Source organism: Diabrotica virgifera, chromosome 3 (assembly GCF_917563875.1).
Source record: "Diabrotica virgifera virgifera chromosome 3, PGI_DIABVI_V3a".
Classification (NCBI taxonomy): Eukaryota; Metazoa; Arthropoda; class Insecta; order Coleoptera; family Chrysomelidae; genus Diabrotica; species Diabrotica virgifera.
The window spans coordinates 225,408,114-225,433,021 of record NC_065445.1 but is presented as its reverse complement, the minus strand read 5'-3'; the positions used below and the strand labels follow the sequence as shown (position 1 = coordinate 225,433,021).

The 24,908-nt window shown below is 31.7% G+C and overlaps 1 protein-coding gene across 1 annotated transcript in view; it reads right to left on the bottom strand.

Moving 5' to 3' along the window:
* Positions 1-24,908, bottom strand: part of LOC114331236 (cytoplasmic dynein 2 heavy chain 1) — a 410,099-nt gene that overhangs the window by 209,143 nt on the left and 176,048 nt on the right. The window contains exons 31-33 of the mRNA XM_050645881.1: positions 19,119-19,440; positions 3,010-3,117; positions 2,775-2,931 (exon numbers count right to left, since the gene is read on the bottom strand). Coding sequence (XP_050501838.1) covers positions 2,775-2,931; positions 3,010-3,117; positions 19,119-19,440 — 587 coding nt within the window. The remainder of the gene's footprint in view (positions 1-2,774; positions 2,932-3,009; positions 3,118-19,118; positions 19,441-24,908) is intronic.

The window sequence follows — 24,908 nt, the reverse complement described above, 5'->3', positions numbered from 1 at the left end:
TTGGCCGATATGTATAGAAAGGTGGCCGGTATTACCAGTTTTTGTAGTCTACATATAATTGGTTTGGAGAATTTTTAAACTGGTCGTTAGTACAAGTGGACGTTTTTGGCAGGTGGCCGGTAACACAGGTTTTACTGTAATTGGTTTGTATAATTTTTAAACTGGCCGTTAGTGCAGGTGGCCGTTTTTGGCAAGTGGCCGGTAACACAGGTTTTACTGTATATGCAAATTTAAGGAACAATAAAAGGAATAAACTTTTAAGAATATTGTTAAAAGTTTGTCTGTATTTAAATATTTGTTTCTGTTTAAAGACTTTTAATATAGGTACTCTGAAACACGAAATATAAAATGTGTTAAACATGTTTATCCCCGTACTGATTCGTCAAATTGATAAAGATAATTTCAATTATAACTGTGATAACAGTTAGTTTCCACATTAACAAAAATAAACAGAATAATTCAATTTGGACGTTACGAATTGTCCGTTATGAATTTGTATAGTTACGAACTGTCGCCGTTACGAAGTGTCGCCGTTACGAACTGTCGCTGTTATGAATTGTCCGTTACCAACTGTCCGGTTACGAACTGTCGCGTTACAAGGTTTCTGGTCACGAGATGAAACATGAAAAATTAATAAATATTTTAAGGTCATGTAATATCGATGATAAAGACTTAATGATCATTTCAAACTACCAAGAACAAAAGGCTAAAATCAGAATAAAACGCGAGACATCTGGAAAAATCCATATCGAGAAAGGAGTAAGACAGTGATATGTCCTGTCACCATTGCTGTTCAACGTTTACTTTGAGAAGATATTTAACAAAGGCTTGGAAGGCACCTCGGATGGTATAACTATAAACAGACAATGTATGAATCACCTACGATACGCTGATGACAGGGTCATTCTGGCCGATAATGCTGAAGCACTGTAACGCCTAATAGACCGAGTAACGACAGCCTGTAGAGAATTTGGAATGAAATTGAATACAAAGAAGACAAAAACGATGGTCACCAGAAAGCACTAAAACAGAAGGGTGAAGTTTAATGTCGACGGAACAGATCTGGAAAGAGTAACAAGAATAAGGTACCTTGGGAGTAGTGGCACGTACAGTGTTTAACTAAATGCAAAGTCCCATATAACCGCCAGATGGATATCTCATTGAGAACTAGAATACTTAAGTGCTAAGTTTTCTTTACCTTACTCTATGGTGTTGAATCCTGGACAATGACGCTCGGTTCCACCAACGTGATCTAAGTAAAAGCTTAGGTAAGTTTTGCTTAGTCAAAAAAATTTCTTAGTAAAAATTTGCGTTCCACCATACAAGTTTTTACTTAACTTAGCCAAGAAGAAACTTAAATTATCAGAGGTACCAACTTTGCAAAATTGTCAAAAATTATGAACCTTTTGACTCGTTTTTAATGAAAAAACACCAAAAAGAAGAAAATTTGTGCCATTTTTGACATTAATGTCATTAGACATTAGAAAATGTCATTTCAATATTTATTGTAAACTGTTATTCTGTAGGTATAAATATGATTCTTATCATGTTCTTGTGTATTTTGCGAAATTATTTGCTCATTTAAAATTAATCTAGTTGAGAATTACTAATTAGTTTAGCATTAATTTAGTTGCTAGTTTTAAAATATAACGGTTTAAAAATTTAGAGAGAGTTTTAAAAATTAAGGTATCTAATAGTTTTAATTTGTCAGAGTATGGAAATAGTTTATAAGAATATGAAAAAATAAAAAAAGAGTAAACTTTTCTGATCAAAAAACGGGGAATTGGTTTCCTTGGTGTCCAAATACAAGGACCTCAGTGAAAATAAAAAACCAATGGTGTGTATACCAAAGATATAGAAACTACACTACACTATATTATATACTATAAACTATTACATACTACTTTATACTATATATTACGGTAGAATTTATAAAAAATAGGAATATATAAATCAAAATAGATCGCAAAAATGCGAGTTATCCTAATGTAATATCAACAGAAGAGATTTAACCTCATTTATTTGTCAATATATGACAGAAGATGAATTTCAATGCATGCGTCAAGTTAAAATTTTTACTTAAGTCGTCATAACAGGTGTCTTAAGCTTAAGCAAAAATATTTGTTCTTAACTAAATATTTTTCGTTGGTGGAACGAAACTCAACGGGACTTAAGTAAAAATTGTTTCTTAAGATCAAATTTTCACTTAAGTCACGTTGGTGGAACTAGGCGTGAGAGAAGCAACACAAAAAAAGAATCCAAGATCATGTAACCCCTGTACATATCACATAAACACGTGTTTCTGATACACAAAATTAAAACTGATCAGACGAAAATAACAAATTGAAGAAATTAAGAACAAGAAAAAGGACGAAACAAGATATATGTAATATAAAAATAGCAAGTAGAAACTGTTAGCAGCCAGGCCAAAAACAACATTATGTACTTAATCAGTTTAAAAGAGTCATTTGTCTGAAGTATCTGAAATGTATAAGCGAAATAGGTCAAGGTGATTAATACTTCTTTGTGGAAATTCAAGACAGTCTTTTGTTTTATCTTATAGAGTCGAACCAGCTTAATAGAATGCCGGTTATAGAAATATCCAGGTTTAAGGAATAGAAATTTGAGGTCCCGAAACGTTTCTACTAGCTACCAATGATCGGTTATTAGAATATCCCGGTTATAGGAATACTTTTGCTTGGCACGAATGCAATTCCAACTCGTTAAACTGTATTAAATTCGACTGTATTAAATTTTAAAAAATATTTCATTACTTGAATTTTCCGAAGTAACTTGCAAACTGAAACTGGTTATGACTCCATCACTCCACTGACCGGTGTCAAAATCCATTTTTCCGAGTAACTGAGGTCGTGTCATACTTTTTGGGTTAAATTGATGGCACTTCACTGTTTTCCCCATTTTGATTAATGCCTAAAATTTTTGATTGTGTTAGTTTTGCAGAGACAAAAGCAATGATTTCCGCTATTAAAACATTTAATAGTTTATTACCTTTAAAACTAAGTTTCGGATAGTTGTTTTTCCTGATTTTGGTGGACCTACTATGGCTACACCCATTCGTTGTAGAAGTTGTTCGTATAATTCCAAACACTTATTCATCTAAAAATTAAAACACAGAGTAAAAGAACTAACCACCCACTACAAATTTTTTGCTGTCGCCAGGAGGGGTACAACGACCTCCTTCATTTAGGACTTAACCAAGTTTTTTTATGTATTTTGACCCGTAGACCACGAATTTTTTGGGAAACAGTTGATCCGGGTGTCGATAAGATTGTTATAAACAAAGAACTTGCAGAATTACATAACAGCTATTTTTCGCAAAACAAAACATTTTTTATATTTCTTGGATCATCAGCAAAAAATGTTCTTACAAGTTATTTCGTAGGATGCATAGTTTTCGAGATAACCGTGATTGAACTTTGGAAAAAGCGAAAAATTGCAATTTTTGAACCCGAATAACTTTTGATAACAAAATAAAATAGCAATTCTGCTCACTGGATTTTAAAGTTCAAGTCAAATTAAAGCGGTTTTAATTATTTGCCTTGCTAAAGCTTAATTTTTTTTATTGTTAACAAAGCTATAAATAAATAGTGTTTTAGCTTTTTGACCGTACCCAATGCATGCGTTTTAATGTTACGTAGAAATTACCTGTTTCTAGGCGCTTGTACTTGTACCTACTCGTTCGATTTTAAATGAGAGATGCATTGGAAACAACACTCAAACACTATGTGTTTACAGCTTTGTTTAATAATAAGGATATTAACTTTTATAGCAATGAAAATAATCAAAATCGGTATAATTTGACTTAAACTTTCAAATGCTGCAGCAGAATTTCTATTTTATTTTTTAATCAAAAGTTATTCGGGTACAAAAATTGCAATTTTTCGATTTTTTAAAACTTCAATCGCGGTTATCTCGGAAACTATGCATCCTACGAAAAAAGTTGTAAGACTATTTTTTGTTTAGAATGGCCCAAAAAATACGAAAAAATGTTTTAGTTTGCGAAAAATCACTGTTATGTAATTCTGCAAGTTCTTTGTTTATGACAATCTAATCAACATCAGGATCAACGGTTACCCAAAAATTCAATAAAGTTGATAGTCCAAGAACAGTACGAAACACCAATGATCGATAAAGTATCTCAAGTCAAATGTTAAAGAAATATCTCCAATGTGCGACTAACAGAAAAATCATCAGCAGTCTCAAAAGCAAAATTTCCAAAATATACAAAATTGTACAAAATTGTATTATATACAAAATTGTATACATAATATATAGTCGATTAGCTAATCTGATACACAACTGTCTACATTACAATCACAATAAAAATGCACTATATAGAAATAAACAAATCAAGACACGTTGAATGTTCGAGGAGCACTCCCAAATCATGATTTGGGAGTGCTCCTTGTGCTTGTTTATTTCTAGTGCATCTTTATTGTGATTGTAGTGTAGACATTTGTGTCTCAGATTATAGTCTAAGAGCTAGTGAACCCTCTGACTAACGGTCGTCCTGTAAGGCTAGAAATTTGTATAGTGATAATTCATAGCACACCAAGGCTAAAAACCATGACCTGGCAGGCATCAGCCGTGCACGTGTATCTACCAGGTGAATCGAAAAGTGCAAATTTAGGAGGTAAAATAAACTTTCTCCTGTAAAGTTTAAATTTAAGTATGTGTTTGAGTAAGTCATTTAGAAGAAATGTGTACAATTATAGGTGATTCTGAAGAGCACAAGACCTTGCCAGGCGAGGGGAAAATTAGGGGTTTTTCCTAAAATTATTTTTTTTGTATCGAAAAAAGTTTTTTTAGGTTTTTGAATCATTCCAAACAGAAAATGTCTCTAGTGATTTTTCTCTTAGGTTAATAGTTTTTGTTATGTAAGCGATTAAAAATTTTGAAAATTGCGAAATCGGCCATTTAACTAAAAATGTCAATGTGCCCAAGGTAGGTAGATATTGTTTAAACATTGATTGATGAAATTCCGAAGAGTTTTTGCAATAAAATATCGAAAACCCCTTTGTTTTTTAATTGCTAATCAAGCGGGCGATCACACTGTAGTATAAGTGAGGACGTTTGAGTTTGCATAAATTCATTATCTCGAGAATGGGCAAATTTAAAGACAAATCCTCAGACAGGTCAATTTTTATTCTTAAATTAGGACTTTTTGGAAAATATATAATACTAGTGACGTCATCCATCTGGGCGTGATGACGTAATCGATCATTTTTTTTAAATGAGAGTAGGGGTTGTGTGATAGCTCATTTGAAAGGTTATTTAATTCTCTATTTACTAATATAAACACTAACATAATTAATTATATAGGGTGTACAAAAAAATTTTTCTTCTTTTTGTCTAAATTAATTTAATAAAAAAAAAATTTTTGCACCCTGTATAAATAAGTATATTATTGTTTATACTTTTGAATAGAGAATTAAATAACCTTTCAAATGAGCTATCACACAACCCCTACTCTCATTTAAAAAAATCATCGATTACGTCATCACGCCCAGATGGATGACGTCACTAGTATTATATATTTGCCAAAAAGTCCTAATTTAAGAATAAAAATCGACCTGTCTAAGGATTTCTCTTCAAATTTGCCCATTCTCGAGATAATGAATTTATGCTAACTCAAACGTCCTCACTTATACTACAGCGTGATCGCCCGCTTGATGAGCAATTAAAAAACAAATGGGTTTTCGATATTGTATTGCAAAAAATTCTTGCAAAATATTGCTCGTCGGAATTTCATCAATAAATATTTAAAGAATATCTACCTACCTTGGCAACATTGAAATTTTTAGGTAAATGTTCGATTTAGGGTTAAAAATGGCCGATTTCGCAATTTTCAAAATTTTTAATCGCTTATAATATAAGTTTTTGTTATATTATAACAAAAACTATTAACCTAAGAGAAAATCACTAAAGACCTTTTCTGTTTGGAATGATCCAAAAACCTAAAAAAACTTTTTTCGATGCAAAAAAAATAATTTTAGGAAAAACCCCTAATCTTTCCCCTCGCCTGGCAAGGTCTTGTGCTCTTCAGAATCGCCTGTCATTGTACACATTTCTTCTAAATAACTTACTTAAACACATACTTAAATTTAAACTTTACAGGAGAAAGTTTATTTTAGCCCCTAAATTTGCACTTTTCGTTTCACCTGGTAGATACACGTGCACGGCTGAAGCCTGCCAGGTCATGGTTTTTAGCCTTGGTGTGCTATGAATGATCACTAGACAAATTTCTAGCCTTACAGGACGACCTTTAGTCGGAGGGTTCACTAGCTCTTAGACTATTAGCGAATTAGCGAAACAACTATATGCGTTTTTTTAAGATATGAAATATGTGATTTTTTTCATTCTAAGCATAAATTAAAATAAAATACAGAGAATATAATTTGGAATGACGAATAAATCGACCACTGTAATTACTTCCTCTTAGAAATCTGCCTTATACCCCGATTTTGAAATGAGTTCATTATATTATAATATTACAGAGATTCATTATTTTTTTTATTTTATTTATACAAAAATATACCCGCATCAACCACTAAGGGTTATTAGCGGTGAGACATGCACGGGAAGTAAGATACATATTATTACAAAAAAATATTTTACAATTTGGTATATAGTTTAGTCAGTTTGAAGAAATAGAAATTTGAAGTCAGTATACTTTTAACCGCACTAAGGGCACAGGCGCGCCTAGGCTGTCCTTTCGCTCTGGTACACTGAACACTCGATAATCACATGTTTCACTGCTGACAACTACGTGTTGCACTTTGTACAGGATATAGACCAGGGCGCATCTGTAAAAATATTAGTACATTTGGACGTTGAGAGGTGACTCAAATTTTTTTGCAGAAATTGCTTGAAAATAAATCAAATAATAATATTTGAGTTATCCTCCCTCTCAAAAAGGTCCGGAACATTGTTTAAATAATCAAAATGTCAAAAAATTAAGGAAAAATTCGATATTTTTCTTGGTTTTTTGATTATAACTTTATAAGTATTCATTTCCGCGAAAAGTTGTACTAACATAAAAGTTGCGTAATTAAATTTACTATAATATAAAATTGGATAAAAATTTAAAAAATAGTCACCCTTGTTGCAAAATAGCAATAATTGTGAAAAAAATATACAAAAACAAGTATTCGCATTTTACGTTTTTCAACCATTTATGTTACACTTAGGACCTTCATATTTCACCCTGAAAAACTTTATGATACAGTAAAACAATACTGTAAATTTCATTAAGATCAATTCAACAGATTTTGCAAAATAAATTTTGCAATCCAGCTCTCGTAAAAAAATTCATTTTTTCAAAATGTTACAGGACTGAAAAGAAAGGAGATAGCAAGTTGAAAATTTTTTTGCTTATAGAAGTGTACTGTACATTTCATTTGCAATTTTGCAAATTTAAAATCGATTAACACCACGGCGTCAGGAATTTTTTTAAATAAACATTAATTATTGGTGCTATGCGCAGGACAGCGGATACTTTGCTCTGATTGGGCATTCCAATGACCTTTGATAATGATTGATACATTTTAATTTTCATTATATTTCGATATAAATAAATAAATTTGTTTATTGCAAAATAAAAACACATGCTCTATCTTTTGAAATAACACTTTTATTAGCAAAAACTTTCTTTGTTCATATATTTTAACTTAAATAATAAAAGTTTATTATTTTTAAACATATGCAATTGTTTAAACAATATTTCACAAACAATAATAAAATTAGTTTGATTTTTGTGGAATTAAAATATTAAAATACAACAAAATATAGAGTAAGAAAATAATATGTTAGATAAAGATTGGAAGACATTTTGGTGGAAATCAACTTGTGTGAATCGAACACCGCTGTCCTGCGCGTAGCACCAAAAATTATTGTTTATTTCAAAAAATTCCTGACGCCGTGGTAATTAATCGATTTTAATTTTGAAAATTGCAAATGAAAGGCACAGTACAGTTCTATAAGCAAAAAAAATTTCAACTTGCTATCTGCTTTATTTTCAGTCCTGTAACATTTTGAAAAAATGAATTTTTTTTGCGAAAGCTGGATTTCAAAATTTATTTTGCAAAATCTATTGAACCGATCTTAATGAAATTTACAGTATTGTTTTCCTGTATTATAAAGTTTTTTGTGGGTGAAATATGAAGGTCCCAGGTGTACCATAAATGGATGAAAAACGTAAAATGCGAATACTTGTTTTTGTATGGTTTTTTCGCAATTATTGCTATTTTGCAACTAGGGTGACTATTTTTTAAATTTTTAACCAATTCTATATTGTAGCAAATTTAATTACGCAACTTTTATGTCAGTGCAACTTTTCTTGGAAATGAATACTTTTAAAGTTATAATCAAAAAACCAAGAAGAAAATCGAATTTTTCCTTAAATTTTTGACATTTTGATTATTTAAACAATGTTCCGGACCTTTTTGAGAGGGAGGATAACTCAAATATTATTCTTTGATTTATTTTCAAGCAATTTCTGCAAAAAAATTTGAGTCACCTCTCAACGTCCATCTCAAAACAGATGCGCCCTGGACTAATATTATTTATTTTATTTTATACAAAAAATCTTCAGAGTCGACTGTTGAATCAATAGTAGTGTCATATGACAAAAACCACATTGTTTTTCATTTCAATTCGATTCAATTTTGCAGGATTGGGTACCCAATTTGATGATGATTTTTAGTTTAATTTATTTTATTTTTTCTTCTTCTTCTTCATGTGCCATCTCCTCTAAGAAGGTTGGCAACCATCACGGCAATTCGCACTTTCGATACCGCTGCTCCAAAGAGATCAGCAGAAGTGCAATTAAACCAAGCTCTCAAATTGTTTAACCAGGAGATGCGTCTTCTTCCGCGACTCTTTCTACCCTGTATTATTAATTGTATCAAGTTATAACGCTCGCCCCTCATAACATGTCCCAGATATTGCAGTTTTCTGACTTTATTTGTATTTAAAACCTCTTTATCTTTTCCCATTTTTCTCAATACCTCGATATTCGTGACTCTATCCACCCAACTTATTCTTAATATTCTTCTGTAGGCCCATAACTCGAAGGCTTCTAATCTGTCCGAAACATCCAACATCCTTCTTTAATGTCCAAGCCTCCAACCCATAGAATAATACGGAGAACACCTAGCATCTCAGAAGTCTTATCTTTAAAGAATTTGTAATGTCCCTGCTACAGAGTACTTTTTCAGTTTGTTGAAAGCATTTCTTGCCTGTCCTATTCTTGCTTTAATCTCTTCTGTGTACTCATTAGTTTCAATAATTATTGTACCCAAATATTTATATTTTTCAACATTTTTAATTTGTTCTCCATGTATTGTTATGCTTTCTTGGCGCTGTTGAGCTTTTGTGATTACCATAAATTGTGTTTAGGGACAGTCAGTTTTCTTGGCTGACTTTTACCACTCTGTCAACCATTTGTTGTAAATCCTCAAGACATTCGGCTAATAAAATAGTGTCATCGGCAAACCGTATATTATTGATTGTTCGGCCATTTACTTTTATTCCCGTGGTTAGGTCTTCTAGTGCTTCCTGGATTATTTCCTCTGAATACAAATTGAGCAAAGTAGGAGACAGGACACAGCCCTGACTGACGCCCCTCTCAATCCGTATTTAATAAACCAAGAAACACATTGAGGGTGAGTTTTTAGTGCGGGATCGGTCGATAAATCCCAATAACAGCGTGGTATATCAAACATATAATTTTTTAAATGGGACGCCCTATTTATTTTTTCATATTTATATTCCCCTCATAATTCTTGTTCATATAATATAGGGTTTTGCATTACTATACAGAGTATTTAACAAGTTATGACCAGTTTTATTTCGAAATCCCTATGAGATAACACCCTTTATATAAAGAAGTAATTCATAGACAATAATTTGTTTTATGTAGTAAGATAAATAATATATTGTAGTTTTTAAATTAAGTCCAAATGAAATCATTGACGAATGTTTGTATACAGGGTGAACTACAAAACCAAATTACGATTTTCTCTATTTTTTTAAATGGATCATCCTATACTTTATTTTTCAAAAATATTGGAGATATTTTTACTTTTCTTCATTTCTCGGGAATACATTCCATTTTTCTAGTAGAAATAAGTTGGTATGGAATGATAATTAAACAAAATTATTTTTATTTCAAATATTGTTTATTATATTTTTATTTCAATTATTCTAATTGTTTAAAAAGTAGTAAACTTTGTATCTAGGGCTTTTCGTTTTCCTCGTAATACGAGAGATGTCGCTGTATTGCGTCTCAAAAGGCGGGTTCATTGCATCGCGATGGTTTGCTTTAAAAGAGGCAGAATGTTTGTATTCCCTTCAGAGTTGTGACTGCATAATCTTCACTGATTATGCATAAGGATGCTGAAATAGTTACTATATGGAGATGGTAGTCCAACTCTGAATCGAATATAAACAAAACCTGCCTTGAACCCTTTTTTATCTTTTTCATTTTTACTCAATTTGTGAGTATTTAGAAACTGTCTTTCGGTCCTTTTCCTAGACGAAGAGAAGGTAAATGCGTGGCCTAAGTGTCCTCTATTTGCTTTCTCCTATTTCGTTGTCTCTATGTGATTATATATTGTAAAATCCGGAGATATGGGATGCAGCCAGAAAGCAGTTTATTAACGAAAAGTCTTGGATTTAAAATATTGTTTATTATATTTTTATTTCAATTATTCTAATTGTTTAAAAAGTAGTAAACTTTGTATCTAGGGCTTTTCGCTTTCCTCGTAATACGAGAGATGTCGCTGCCCTAACAACACACAACATTCCAGGAATGTACTACCAAAGTTCTATCAATATTTGAATGTCCTGGACATTTAGGGAACATTCGGTGAACATCTGTTTAAATTATTCCTGGAATGTTACCATAAGACATTCTGTGAACATACTACCAATGTTCCTATATTTTAAGTTGCGAAATAATACATACGTGTAACAGATACAACATTACTTATAACATACCAGACAAACTAAGTGACACTTTAGGCCTACAGTGCAATAATATGTCAAATTTAAAGAGTTTCCCAAGTTCAATTAATACAATATTATAAACATACAAATGTAATAAAAATTATTGTTCGCGAATATTCAATTTGGAATGCGATTTTGTTAATAAAAAAAAATACTTATAACTTATGCAAAACCCAAGAGAGGCATTTATATTTATTTCTTTTGCGTTCATTTTCAAATTCGCCGTGCATATATTTTTGTGCATGGCGCTTGAGAGGGCATCACGTGACTAAAAACGACCAACCAACGACCTCGCTTCGGCCATCTTGGCATCTTCATCTTGGCCACCTTGCTTTGCCGTGGGTGGATCGTTGTTGCCATAATCTTCACTGATGATGCATAAGGATGCTGAAATAGTTACTATATGGAGATGGTAGTCCAACTCTGTATCGAATATAAACAAAACCTGCCTTGAACCCTTTTTTATCTTTTTTATTTTTACTCAATTTGTGAGTATTTAGAAACTGTCTTTCGGTCCTTTTCTTAGACGATGAGAAGGTAAATGCGTGGCCTAAGTTTCCTCTATTTGCTTTCTCCTATTTCGTCGTCTCTATGTGATTATATATTGTAAAATCCGGAGATATGGGATGCAGCCAGAAAGCAGTTTATTAACGAAAAGTCTTGGATTTAAAATATTGTTTATTATATTTTTATTTCAATTATTCTAATTGTTTAAAAAGTAGTAAACTTTGTATCTAGGGCTTTTCGTTTTCCTCGTAATACGAGAGATGTCGCTGTATTGCGTCTCAAAAGGCGGGTTCATCGCATCGCGATGGTTTGCTTTAAAAGAGGCAGAATGTTTGTATTCCCTTCAGAGTTGTGACTGCATACTCTTCACTGATGATGCATAAGGATGCTGAAATAGTTACTATATGGAGATGGTAGTCCAACTCTGAATCGAATATAAACAAAACCTGCCTTGAACCCTTTTTTATCTTTTTCATTTTTACTCAATTTGTGAGTATTTAGAAACTGTCTTTCGGTCCTTTTCCTAGACGAAGAGAAGGTAAATGCGTGGCCTAAGTGTCCTCTATTTGCTTTCTCCTATTTAGTCGTCTCTATGTGATTATATATTGTAAAATCCGGAGATATGGGATGCAGCCAGAAAGCAGTTTATTAACGAAAAGTCTTGGATTTAAAATATTGTTTATTATATTTTATTTCAATTATTCTAATTGTTTAAAAAGTAGTAAACTTTGTATCTAGAGCTTTTCGTTTTCCTCGTAATACGAGAGATGTCGCTGTATTGCGTCTCAAAAGGCGGGTTCATCGCATCGCCATGGTTTGCTTTAAAAGAGGCAGAATGTTTGTATTCCCTTCAGAGTTGTGACTGCATAATCTTCACTGATGATGCATAAGGATGCTAAAATAGTTACTATATGGAGATGGTAGTCCAACTCTGAATCGAATAAAAACAAAACCTGCCTTGAACCCTTGTTTATCTTTTTCATTTTTACTCAATTTTTGAGTATTTAGAAACTATCTTTCGGTCCTTTTCCTAGACGAAGAGAAGGTAAATGCGTGGCCTAAATGTCCTCTATTTGCTTTCTCCTATTTCGTCGTCTCTATGTGATTATATATTGTAAAATCCGGAGATATGGTATGCAGCCAGAAAGCAGTTTATTAACGAAAAGTCTTGGATTTAAAATATTGTTTATTATATTTTTATTTCAATTATTCTAATTGTTTAAAAAGTAGTAAACTTTGTATCTAGGGCTTTTCGTTTTCCTCGTAATACGAGAGATGTCGCTGTATTGCGTCTCAAAAGGCGGGTTCATCGCATCGCGATGGTTTGCTTTAAAAGAGGCAGAATGTTTGTATTCCCTTCAGAGTTGTGACTGCATAATCTTCACTGATGATGCATAAGGATGCTGAAATAGTTACTATATGGAGATGGTAGTCCAACTCTGAATCGAATATAAACAAAACCTGCCTTGAACCCTTTTTTATCTTTTTCATTTTTACTCAATTTGTGAGTATTTAGAAACTGTCTTTCGGTCCTTTTCCTAGACGAAGAGAAGGTAAATGCGTGGCCTAAGTGTCCTCTATTTGCTTTTTCCTATTTCGTCGTCTCTATGTGATTATATATTGTAAAATCCGGAGATATGGGATGCAGCCACAAAGCAGTTTATTAACGAAAAGTCTTGGATTTAAAATATTGTTTATTATATTTTTATTTCAATTATTCTAATTGTTTAAAAAGTAGTAAACTTTGTATCTAGGGCTTTTCGTTTTCCTCGTAAAATTATTTTTATTCAATAAATAACTAACACAAAATATAAACCATAGCAATATGCAATGAATGTATCAATAAATGTGATATTAAGGAATTATCATATTTCCCTAATATACAAGAGTCATACGATTCCTACAAAAAAATATAGGTATCTTGTGTATAATAAAATTACAAGATTATTTTTATTTAATCAGCAACTCACACAAAACATAAATCAAAACAATATACAACTAATTTAATAGTTTTCAGATCATTATATCAACAGCAATCTAAGCCAAGAAGTTTTTAGTAACACATTCCTAATTGCAGATTTTGACCCGCAGTTATATAGTTATAGTTATGCAGTTATATATAGTAATAATATAATTTTCATATTAAATTTCATTAATATGCGTCAAGAAATCCCTACTTTGTTAACACTCAAGCTAGGTGATCTATAAATGCTTAAGGTGATATTGTTAGAGGTTATGTGATTGGTCCACATTTTTTGACGTTTGAGGTTTTTATACGACGGTGCTCCAGTTCTTCCAAAATTGATTTTTTTTCAAGTGGGGCTATATAAAAAACCTTTTATACCAGAAGCATCCAACAACGCTTGATGATATGAAAAATAGAATAAAAGAAGCTTTTAATAATATTGACTTACCAAAATGTTAGAAATATGGCTCGGTCATTTGAATATCGGTTACAAAATTCCATAGACGTTGAAAGTGGTCATTTTCGACATTTATTTTAGACTTATATCCTTAACATCACATTAATTGGTACATTCATTAAATTTTGTTATGGTTTATTATTTTTTTGTTAGTTATTTATTGAATGAAAATATTTGTTATATTATTACATAATACTTATTTGTTAAGTTATTTATATTTATAAGAATTGAATGTATTCCCGGCAAATGAAGAAAACTAAAAATATCTCAGAAACTGATAAGTTTAGGTATAGGAGATGCTATATAAAAATGAAAGAGTATCATAAATACAATATTAAAAAAATATATATATATAGGGTGATCTATTAAAAAAAATTGAGAAAATCATAATTTTGTTTTGTAGTTTAAAAGTGCTTATAAAAATGAATGTTCTACTAAAAAATTCTTGGCTTAGAATGCTGTTGATATACCAATCTAAAAACTGTTACATCAGCTGTATATTGTTTTGATTTATGTTTCATGTAAGTTATTTATTGAATAAAAATAATCTTGTTATATTATTATATACAATACAAAGTTTTTGTTGTAGGAATTTTACGATTCTTGTATATTAATATTTCTTAATATCACAATCTTAATCACATCTTAATTTCTTAATATCACATTTATTGGTATATTCACTGCATATTGTTATGGTTTATATTTTGTGTTAGTTATTTATCTAATAAAAATAATTTGGTTAATTATCACTCAATACTAACTTATTTCTACTAGAAAAATTGAATGTATTCCCGAAATTTGAAGAAAACTAAAAATATCTCGGAAAGTAATCAGTTTAGATATAGGGAATGCTATATAAAAATGAAAGAGTATATTAAATACAATAATGTTGAAAAATAAAATATAGGGTGACCCATTTAAAAAAAAATAGAGAAAATCGTAATTTAGTTTTGTAGTTCACCCTGTATACAAATATTCGTCAATGATGTGAATTGGACTTAATTTAAAAACTACAGTATATTGTTTATCTTATTACATAAAACAAATTATTGTCTACGAATTACTTCTTTATATACAGGGTGTTAATCTCATAGTGATTTCGAAATTAAAATGGTCATAACTTGTTAAATACTCTGTATAGTGATCCAAAACCATATATTATATGAACAAGAATTATGAGGGGAATATAAATATGAAAAAATATATAGGCTGTCCCATTTAAAAAATTATATGTTTGATATACCACGCAGTTACCGATCACCCTGTAGAAATGGACATATTTTCCAAGCGTGGAGAATATCATTGCCTAAATTTTTTTAAATAACTTTTCTCGATATTTTATACCATAATGGATTTATCGACCGATCCCTCACTAAAAACTCACCCTGTATATACTGGCTGATTAACATCCATGCACCTTTGCACAAGTACATTTACAGCGAACAGGGCTTCTCTCGTTCCCATTGCCTTTCTAAATCCAAATTGCGTGTCGCTTAGGTCCTGCTCAAGTTTGTTATGTCGACGCTGTCACGCCAAAACGGCATAAACGACATTAACCTGATTTTTCAGGAAACACAAAAAACTGATTATTTTTATTTTTACCAATTCTGCTTATCTGCAAACTGACTCAAAAAAATTGGTGATTTTTTTTTCAAATTTTAACATTTTGTAAACATTAATGTGGCTGAAAATACTATGTGAAATAAATTAAAAACTAGAAAATGGCGCTTGTGTCCAATCAATATATAACATTGGTGAATATGCCAAACTTACCTCTGGCGTTTGCGTCGATCGCATTGTTGTAAGGTTAACCGAAATGGCGCTTAAAAAGGATATATGCCATTAATGAAAAAAAAAACGAAAATTAAAAATTGTCGTTTATGCCAACAAGAAAAATTATGAAATTACGAAGATTTTTGATTGGTTTTATTTTTTATTAATCAAAAATACATTCTAAGTTAAAAACAAAACTCTAAATTCTTTAAACATGTTTTTGGTGCTAGGATGAAATACTTAAAAATAAATAATACTCAAATAGAAGAGCTATACAAAAATTGGTATAAAAATAAAACTCAAAAAACACTTTCAAAGAACAACAACTTAAAACCTAAGAAAACACAAAAATCAGAGGTACATAAAAATAGTTATTTTTTAATTTCTAAAACAAATAAGAAAATAATTATTCACAAAAACAACATAAGATTTACTTCTTTTATATAGTTCAAAATAAAATTTAATAAAAAAAACAGAAAAATAACAGAAAAATATTTAACAACTTTTAACTTTTAAACAATTTAAAAAAAAATTCACTCCGTTTCATCTTCTACATCTGTTTCATCCAGTTGATCTGGAACTATGTTGTTCATTTTTAGAGATAAATATTCTGCATGATACTCTGGTTTAATAATTAATTCTGTTGCTAAGTTGAAACATGATGTGAGATCGTGACTAAATATTTATTCTTCTGCTGCAACGTCTGGTGGTTCCTCAAAGATGATAATGTTATTGCTAAAAGCTTCTGCAATGTTGGCATTATAAATCTCATAAACCTCTAAGGGGAATATAGGGGAATTATTGCCAGTCTGTAGATCATTTTGTGCTACTTCGGTATATGACTTATTTTCATTTAGTAAGACCATTATTTTTTACTTCTGCTAAAATACTATGGCATAAACGCCAAAAATCGATCGCCATTTTTAGCTATATAAAATTGATTTGAACTATATGCTGTAGTACAAAAATAATTGTTCATCACACTAGTACAAAGTTATAATAAAACATTTTAAAATAAACTTTTTATTTGCGCAATTTTTAAAAAAGAAACCTGCATAAGAATACCATTGAGGAATGGCGCTTGTGTCAACCACGATGTAAATATTTGGTTTTGACATAAACGCCTCATAGTTTTTAAAGAAATTCAGGGTGTTTACGCTTCAAAAATCAATACAAATTGAAAATATTGCAGAGGTAAGTAATATCATATTACTTATCCATAAAAATTGTAAAAATACATACCTTTACTATTATTACTGGACCGAACTGTACACAATGATAATCTTATGGGCACTGGCGGTTGTGTCAATCATTGTTCACGTCGACCTTCACGTGCGTGACTAGACTGGCGTTTATAAAAACTTTAAACCAATATTACACCTATTTCACTTTGTTTTCGGTTATGCCGCGGTGACTGTCCGGTGCGGAAATTAAAATCCTATTTTTTCGTGCATCTACCTCAAAACTGGCCATTTTGGCGTTTATGCCGTTTTGCCTTGGCAGCGTCGATGTATTCTCCGGTGTATAATTTTTAAAAATATTTTGAGTGTATGACTCATTAAACTTATTATCCGGAGGTCTTGGCATTCTTTTGCATTTGGTTTTTTTGGCAGTGTTATGAACGTTGACAGCAGCCAGTCTCTTCGAATGATTCCTGTACTGTATATTGTATTAAATAAGTCGACCAATATTCCAATTTGCTGTTCTTCTATTAACCGTATTATGTCTGCAGGTATTTGGTCAGGACCTGTTGCCTTGTTGTTCTTTGTTCGCTTTATCGCCTCTAATACCTCATCTTCTGTTATGTCTGGGCCGTTGTCGAACTTTTCCTGCTCTAGTACTATCTCAGTCCGTTCATCTTTAAATATCTCTTGAATATATTCCTGCCATCTTTTAAGCCTTTCACCGACGTCTATAATTATTTTGCCGCTTTTATCCAGCAGTATGTTTGATTTTTTTCTTAATATTAGTGCCTGTTATTTCTCTAATTTTCTTACGAAGGTTTAAGTTATCATGTTTCTCTACCAACTGTTCAATCTCTGCGCATCTGTCACTATACCATCTTTTCTTTGCCTCTCTGATCTTTCTCCTTATTTCTGTATGTATAATATTATACATGTTTTTGTCTTTGGTTTTATAAGATCGCCTTGCTTCCATGAGATCTAGAATCTCCTCGGTCATCCATTCATTTTTATTCTTAATTAGTTTAGGTGTTAGTGTTGTCTCACATGTGCGGATAAGAGCATCTTTTAACATGTGCCATTTCCTGTTCGCATCTTCAGTAGGAATAATTTCTATTTTGGTGAGCTCTTCTTTAATTTTTAGCGTGACTTGCTCTTTTGTTGATGGATCTCTCAAACGAGAGATATCTTATTTTATTTAGTTATGTGTAAATTTTCTAATACATTGTAAATCTTTGTATATACAGTTTCCACTTTAATTCTTACATCCAAGCCACCTTTTCAAAAAAATTTCAAGAACCTTTATAAATTATAATATAACATCGACATAATAATTGTTTTTCAGCCTTTTTCCGTATCTCTGGTGTCCGGTACTGCACAAATTATGTGTAGTGCAGGAGTTGAAGGAACAGGCTGAAGAACAATTAGATGTTGATATACAACGATGTACCAAAAGAGAAGAGAACCAAAGAAGGAGTGGCAATAATGGTTAGAAGAAAATACGTAGACCAGGGTAATTATAGGCTACAAAGGATAGTCACAGTAAAAAGTCACAGTAGTTACAGAATTACCAATAAAGTGACAATAGTATATTGTGTATCTAGTAGTAAAATCAACACACTTCCTAACGACGATGCAGATTAGAATAAGAATCAAAGTTCGGAAATGTGAGTACTTAAAAATGCATCATTTAAAAATCACATAAAAAATACTTATTTGATTATATTATGTATAATACAATTAAAGCAACCTAAAACGCGGCAGTCCTGTTTCGAAATAGACAACTACTCGTTTTTAAAGAATTGATTATTTTACGTTCATAAATTGCGCCGCAAATTTAAAAATTATTGACAGATTTCAGAAAAATATATATTTCATAAAAATATTTTATCAAGCACCTCAATATTTATGGATGGTGTAAAGAATGAAGATCTGATAACATAGTAGTGAGAATTAATATTTTTTATTTTAAAAATAAGGTTTCTATCTAGATCTAGGATTTCTTATATTTATTTACTCAAAGACTCTCTTTTTATCTTCTCCACATGAAAATTTAACATTAAATTAAAATATTACAATGTTTTACTATTCTTTAAAAAAAGATAAAGAGCTTTTAAACGTCTACCAATATCATGGTAATAAGTATTATTAAAATTGCTCAAAAATAACATAATTTTTAATGTTACTGATACAAATAACTCACCTGTCTTTCATTTCTAGTCAACTTCATTTCATCAAAACAAATTTCGAGATGAGATCTTAACATATTGTGCTGCATAATTTTCAAATCCACGCCCTTAAACACATCTTCAAGAATAGAGACAAATTTGTTACTATCATTAAAAGAAAGCTTCGATAAGGTGTCCATTTTTAAAACTTGCACTACTAATATTATCTCTTCGTTAGCATCAACATTTTCTTTGCTTTTTGATTTTAAGGTTCTTAGCACTCGACCACAGCCTGTTAAAACTGTTCTTATTGACCTTAAGCCCCAGTCGTAGTGTTGTTGTTTACTGAGAAGTTTGCTAAAATTTAAGCAGTAACAATTTTAAATCTGTCAAAACACAACACAGTTATAAATCAACTACATAAAGTAATTTCAAAATCATATCCAGACAACTCAGTTATACATATATGTGAAATGGTTGTCAAAAGGATAAACTTTAGAATTGGAAGAAAAAAGGCTAAATAGAAAAGTCTAAATTCAGAAATAGTTTGATTGATTTTTACGCGTTCATGGGCTCATTGGCATTTAGATCATTATTTAAATCAAATAACAAAAATATAAATACAATATTTACCACCAACTAAACCGACCGAAAGGGAGATTATAAGGTGCATTATGTTAAAAGAAATATTTTAACACAGGCGCTCCAGTGTCAGAAATGTTCAATACTTTTATAAAAAATTGCCAATCGTCTTACACCATAGGCAAATCATCATGAATTGATAAAGTTCTTGTGGGATTTTGAGGTTAATGCAGTTTTAAAATGTATATGTTACCGGCCAAACCCGATTTCAGGCCAAACTAGTTTGTCCTAAGCGCGTTAGGATAAACTAGTATGACCTAGGCCAAACTAGCTTGTCCTATCGCGCGTAGGCCAAACTAGTTTGTCCTAGGCCAAACTAGTTTATCCTGATATAAATACACACACTTCAGGACAAACTAGTTTATCCTGATATAAAGACGCGCAGTTCAGGCCAAACTAGTTTATCCTCAAGTGTATTTTTTTATATCAGGATAAACTAGTTTAGTCTAGTGTAAAACAATTTAATCTAGTCGAAAGTACATAATTGATTACAGATTAGTTACTGATTTAAACGTAAGTTTAGAAGACACTATTAAGAGTTATAAGAATTTTAATTATTTAGGGTAAATGATAAACCGAGATGTCACTTGTATGAAAGATATAGAAATGAAAATAGTACGGGGAAAACAAGCCATGGAATGATATGGAAGAACACTCTAAAAACAAAAAAGGATTTTTCAGGGCATAGTGCTGAATATTACCCTATAAGAGGGGAAGAAGGGCCAGTGACAACAATAATACGAAATAAAATACGAACAGTTGAATTGGAGTTTATGAAAAGGTGTCTACAAATTACCAGGTAGGATAGAATAAGAACAGAGGAAATATGAAACAGAATAGAAGTAGAATGCTCAATTACAAAAAAGTTGTGGTAGTAAAAGTAGAGCCCTGAAATGTTAAGGGTATGTACAAAGAATGCCGGAGCACAGGTGGCCGAAAAGATTACTGGACTGGGACCCTCGGGGAGGAAGACGGAGCGGAAGACCTGCTGTGAGATGGAAAACTCACACAGGAAATGCTATGATAGATAGAGACCTCAGAGATGGCGACTGGGAGAATAGAGTGCTATGGAAGACGAAAACAGCAAACTCGTTATGGGGAAAAGCCAAGAAGAAGAAAGTAATTCAGCGAACTAGTATGGCTTAATATAAATAATAAATCGAATAAAATAATTTATTGTTGGAAAAATAATCATTTTTATTAAAATTATAATTATTCGTAACAAACAAACAATAATATTGAGTTACATTTGCGGTCGGACGGACAGACAGCCTAGGTCACATTTCTCACCTTTAGTACCATCCTTGGATTATAAGCTTTCATTTGACACCTCATTTGTCATTATACATGGTATAATGACGGAGGAGTTGAGTTCACGGACAGACAGGCAAACGGACGGACGGACGGACAGACGGACTTGGATAATTCAACGTTTTCACATTTTTCCAAAATTGATGAAAACAATATTATTTCGTACTCGATTTTATTCGTATCATTTCTTTTAATTTTTAGAGAAAACCTCATTCTTTTATATTTATTAATTTTTATATTATTTAATTATACAAGAATATATTGATTTATCAATATCTGCATCAATGCATGTATCAATATCTTCATTCGATGTATAATACGATACAATATATCGATGTATAATTTTTTTTACCATCCCTGTTGGGACGGGATTTGGAAATTCCCCGCATGTAAAAGTCCTTACTTGTTCGCTAAATTATTTTCGACTCGACTAAATTGGTTTAGACTAATAGTCCAGAAAGCCACTGCGCATCCGCTATGAAAAATATTCTAATTCGGATTTTTTGCACAATCATACTCAAAAAGGACTCCTTTTAACAAATTTGCATGTTGCCAGGACCAAAAGGTGGTCAAACATTTTTTAAAGGGTTTTTTCCTAAAATTATTTTTTTTGCATAGAAAAAAGTTTTTTTTAGGATTTTTTGGATCATTCCAAACAGAAAAGGTCTTTAGTGACTTTTCTCTAAAAATGATAGTTTTTGACATATAAGCGATTAAAAATTGAAAAATTGCGAAATCGGCCATTTTTAACCCTCAAAAACTATGTGAAAAACTGAAAATTTGAATGTTGCCAAGGTAAGTAGATATTCTTTGAACATCGATTGATGAAATCCCGAAGAGTTTTTTGCAATACAATATTCAAAAGTCCTTTGTTTTTTAATTGTTAATCAAGCATGCGCGACACTATTTTCCACCGACAGTATGGTGCAAATGAAAGGAATAAATTCGTTATTTCGTAAACCGGCGACTTTAAGGAAAAATCCCGAAACCGGTCGATTTTTATTTTTAAGGTATGATATTGTGGCATATATGGTATACTAGTGACGTCATCCATCTGGACGTGATGACGTAATCGATGATTTTTTTAAATAAGAATAGGAGTCGTGTGCTAGCTCGTTTGAAAGTCTCTTCAATTCTCTATTCAGTAATGTAAACATTTACATAATTATTTATACAGGGTGTCCTTCTACTTCTTTTTTTTGTCAAATAATTTAATTTAATAAAAATTTTTTGGACACCCTGTATACATAATTATGTAAATGTTTATATTACTGACTAGAGAATTGAAGAATCTTTCAAATGAGCTAGCATACGTCACCTATTCTCATTTAAAAAAATCATCGATTACGTCATCAGTTTCCAGATGGATGACGTCACTAGTATACCATATATGCCACAATATCAAAACTTAAAAATAAAAATCGACCTGTTTCGGGATTTTTCCTTAAAGTCGCCGGTTTAGGAAATAACGAATTTATTCCTTTCATTTGCACCATACTGTCGGTGGAAAATAGTGTCGCGCACGCTTGAATAGCAATTAAAAAACAAAGGGGTTTCGAATACTGTATTGTAAAAAACTCTTCGGGATTTCATCAATCGATGTTTAAAGAATATCTACCTACCTTGGCAACATTCAAATTTTCAGTTCTTCACATAGTTTTTGAGGGTTAAAAATGGCTGATTTCACAATTTTTCAATTCTTAATCGCTTATATGTCAAAAACTATCATTTTTAGAGAAAAGTCACTAAAGACCTTTTCTGTTTGGAATGATCCAAAAAACCTAAAAAATACTTTTTTCCATGCAAAAAAAATAATTTTAGAAAAAAAACAAAAAAAAACGTTTAAAAAATTTTTGACCACCTTTTGGTCCTGGCAACATGCAAATTTGTTAAAAGGAGTCCTTTTTGAGTAAGATTGTGCAAAAAATCCGAATCAGAATATTTTTCCTAGCGGATGCGCAGTGGCTTTCTGGACTATAAGCCGTACTAGTTTATCCTGAAATGTGAGTCTTTATTATATCAGGATAAACTAGTTTGGCCTAGGATAAACTAGTTTGGCCTAGGCCTTGGCCTTTGGCCTTGGCCTAAAGTGTGTGTATTTATATCAGGATAAACTAGTTTGGCCTACGCGCGATAGGATAAACTAATTTGGCCTAGGCCATACTAGTCTATCCTAACGCGCTTAGGACAAACTAGTTTGGCTTAGACCAAACTAGTTTGTCCTGAAATCGGGTTTGGCCGGTAACATATATATCCTAAATAAGCCTGTGAAGAACGGTATAAAGATAATGTACTGCCAATGATGCCAGAACCAATTACCTTTTAAATGTATATTTTGGTCGAAAATGGACTGCTCCAATATGAAAAGAGCTTCAGTAAACAATCACAGACCGTAATACGACTTGCACAGCCACTTTTTGGTTCAATATATCAGAAATCAGGGACTTTTGTTACGTGGATCACTTCGAATGAGTTGGTGCAGCTCATGAACTAAAGAGTTGTGACTTGTATTGGTACTTTAAAGATGAACAAAAAGGAAATACCTAATGATTTTCTACCATCAAGTAGTAGTAAAGTGACGGAGAATGGCAGAACAGAAACGACTGGAGACGTTGATTGAAAGAAGGAAGAAGGCAGCGACCGCTGTAAAAATCCTTATATAGATAGAGAAGTACTGAAGTACGAACAAACCTGTATGGTTATACAAGATATTATTACACCAGAAAAAGCAATAATAATGTTGTTTTTTTATCATAATATTACACCATGCTAGTAGAGACCCACGCATCAATAAACCTGATGTTAAACAAATTAAAAAGTCTCAGATGCAGAATTCACCACTCCAATAAAACTAAAACGGTAAATAGTTATTTAAATCTGAAACTTTTCGTGTTAAAAGTTCTTTCTGGTACATCCTTAGTCTGCGACTTTTACAATTTATAAGACCTAAAAGATGGTTTTGCTTGTTTTAGATTCAGAGGGATGCACAATCGCTGGATAGCTGTTTTCGCCATTTCAGGCTTCCTCAACAGCGCTAGCATGCAGAACTCTAAATCGAAAAACAGCTCGACCATCTATTTAACACCATCTGCATCTGAGAATTATCAATTTGTTTAACCTTTAACTACACGCGCTGGCGTACTTTGTACGCCAGATATAAGAATTCTACTGGAAATATATTTAAAAATTTAATGTTTGACCTTGCTTATTTTTCTAACCTATCACTGGAATGTGCTTTACAATTTGGTTTTAGTTTCGTTATAATCGGCGTTCTGGAAAGATCGTAATTTAATCGTAATATACCCTAGGATTATATTACTATAAGTCGTAATATAAGTACATATTTTAATTGTTTTTTAGTCATTATGGCAAAAAATATATTTTTCTTTATAAACAATACTTTTTCTCCTGTAAAAAATCACATTTAAAAAAAAATTTATTAGTAATTTTATTTATCATGGAATCCAGTTATTCCATGATTCCAGTTATAAATCCCAATTGGCTTACTCAAAAGGAACTCCAAGTATTCACCGATGCCGAATAACGTTTATAACAAACAACTAAGTGTATTTTTAAATAAAAAATTAAACAAATCCGCTGTTTTTAAGTGTATTTTCTTGTGGCGTACAAAATACGCCACGCGTGTAGTTATGTTATAACTTAATGCGCGGGTAGTTAAAGGTTAAGAGATGTAAGCCTGAAATGGTGGAAACAGCTGTCCAGCGATTGTGCATCCCTCTGAATTGAAAACAAGCAAAACCATCTTTTACTTTTCTATCTTTACTCAGATTTGAGTACTAGGAAGTTTCTTTCTGCCCTCTTCCGAGACGAATGAAAACGGAATGTGATTGCATATAGTGGAGTCCTTTTTG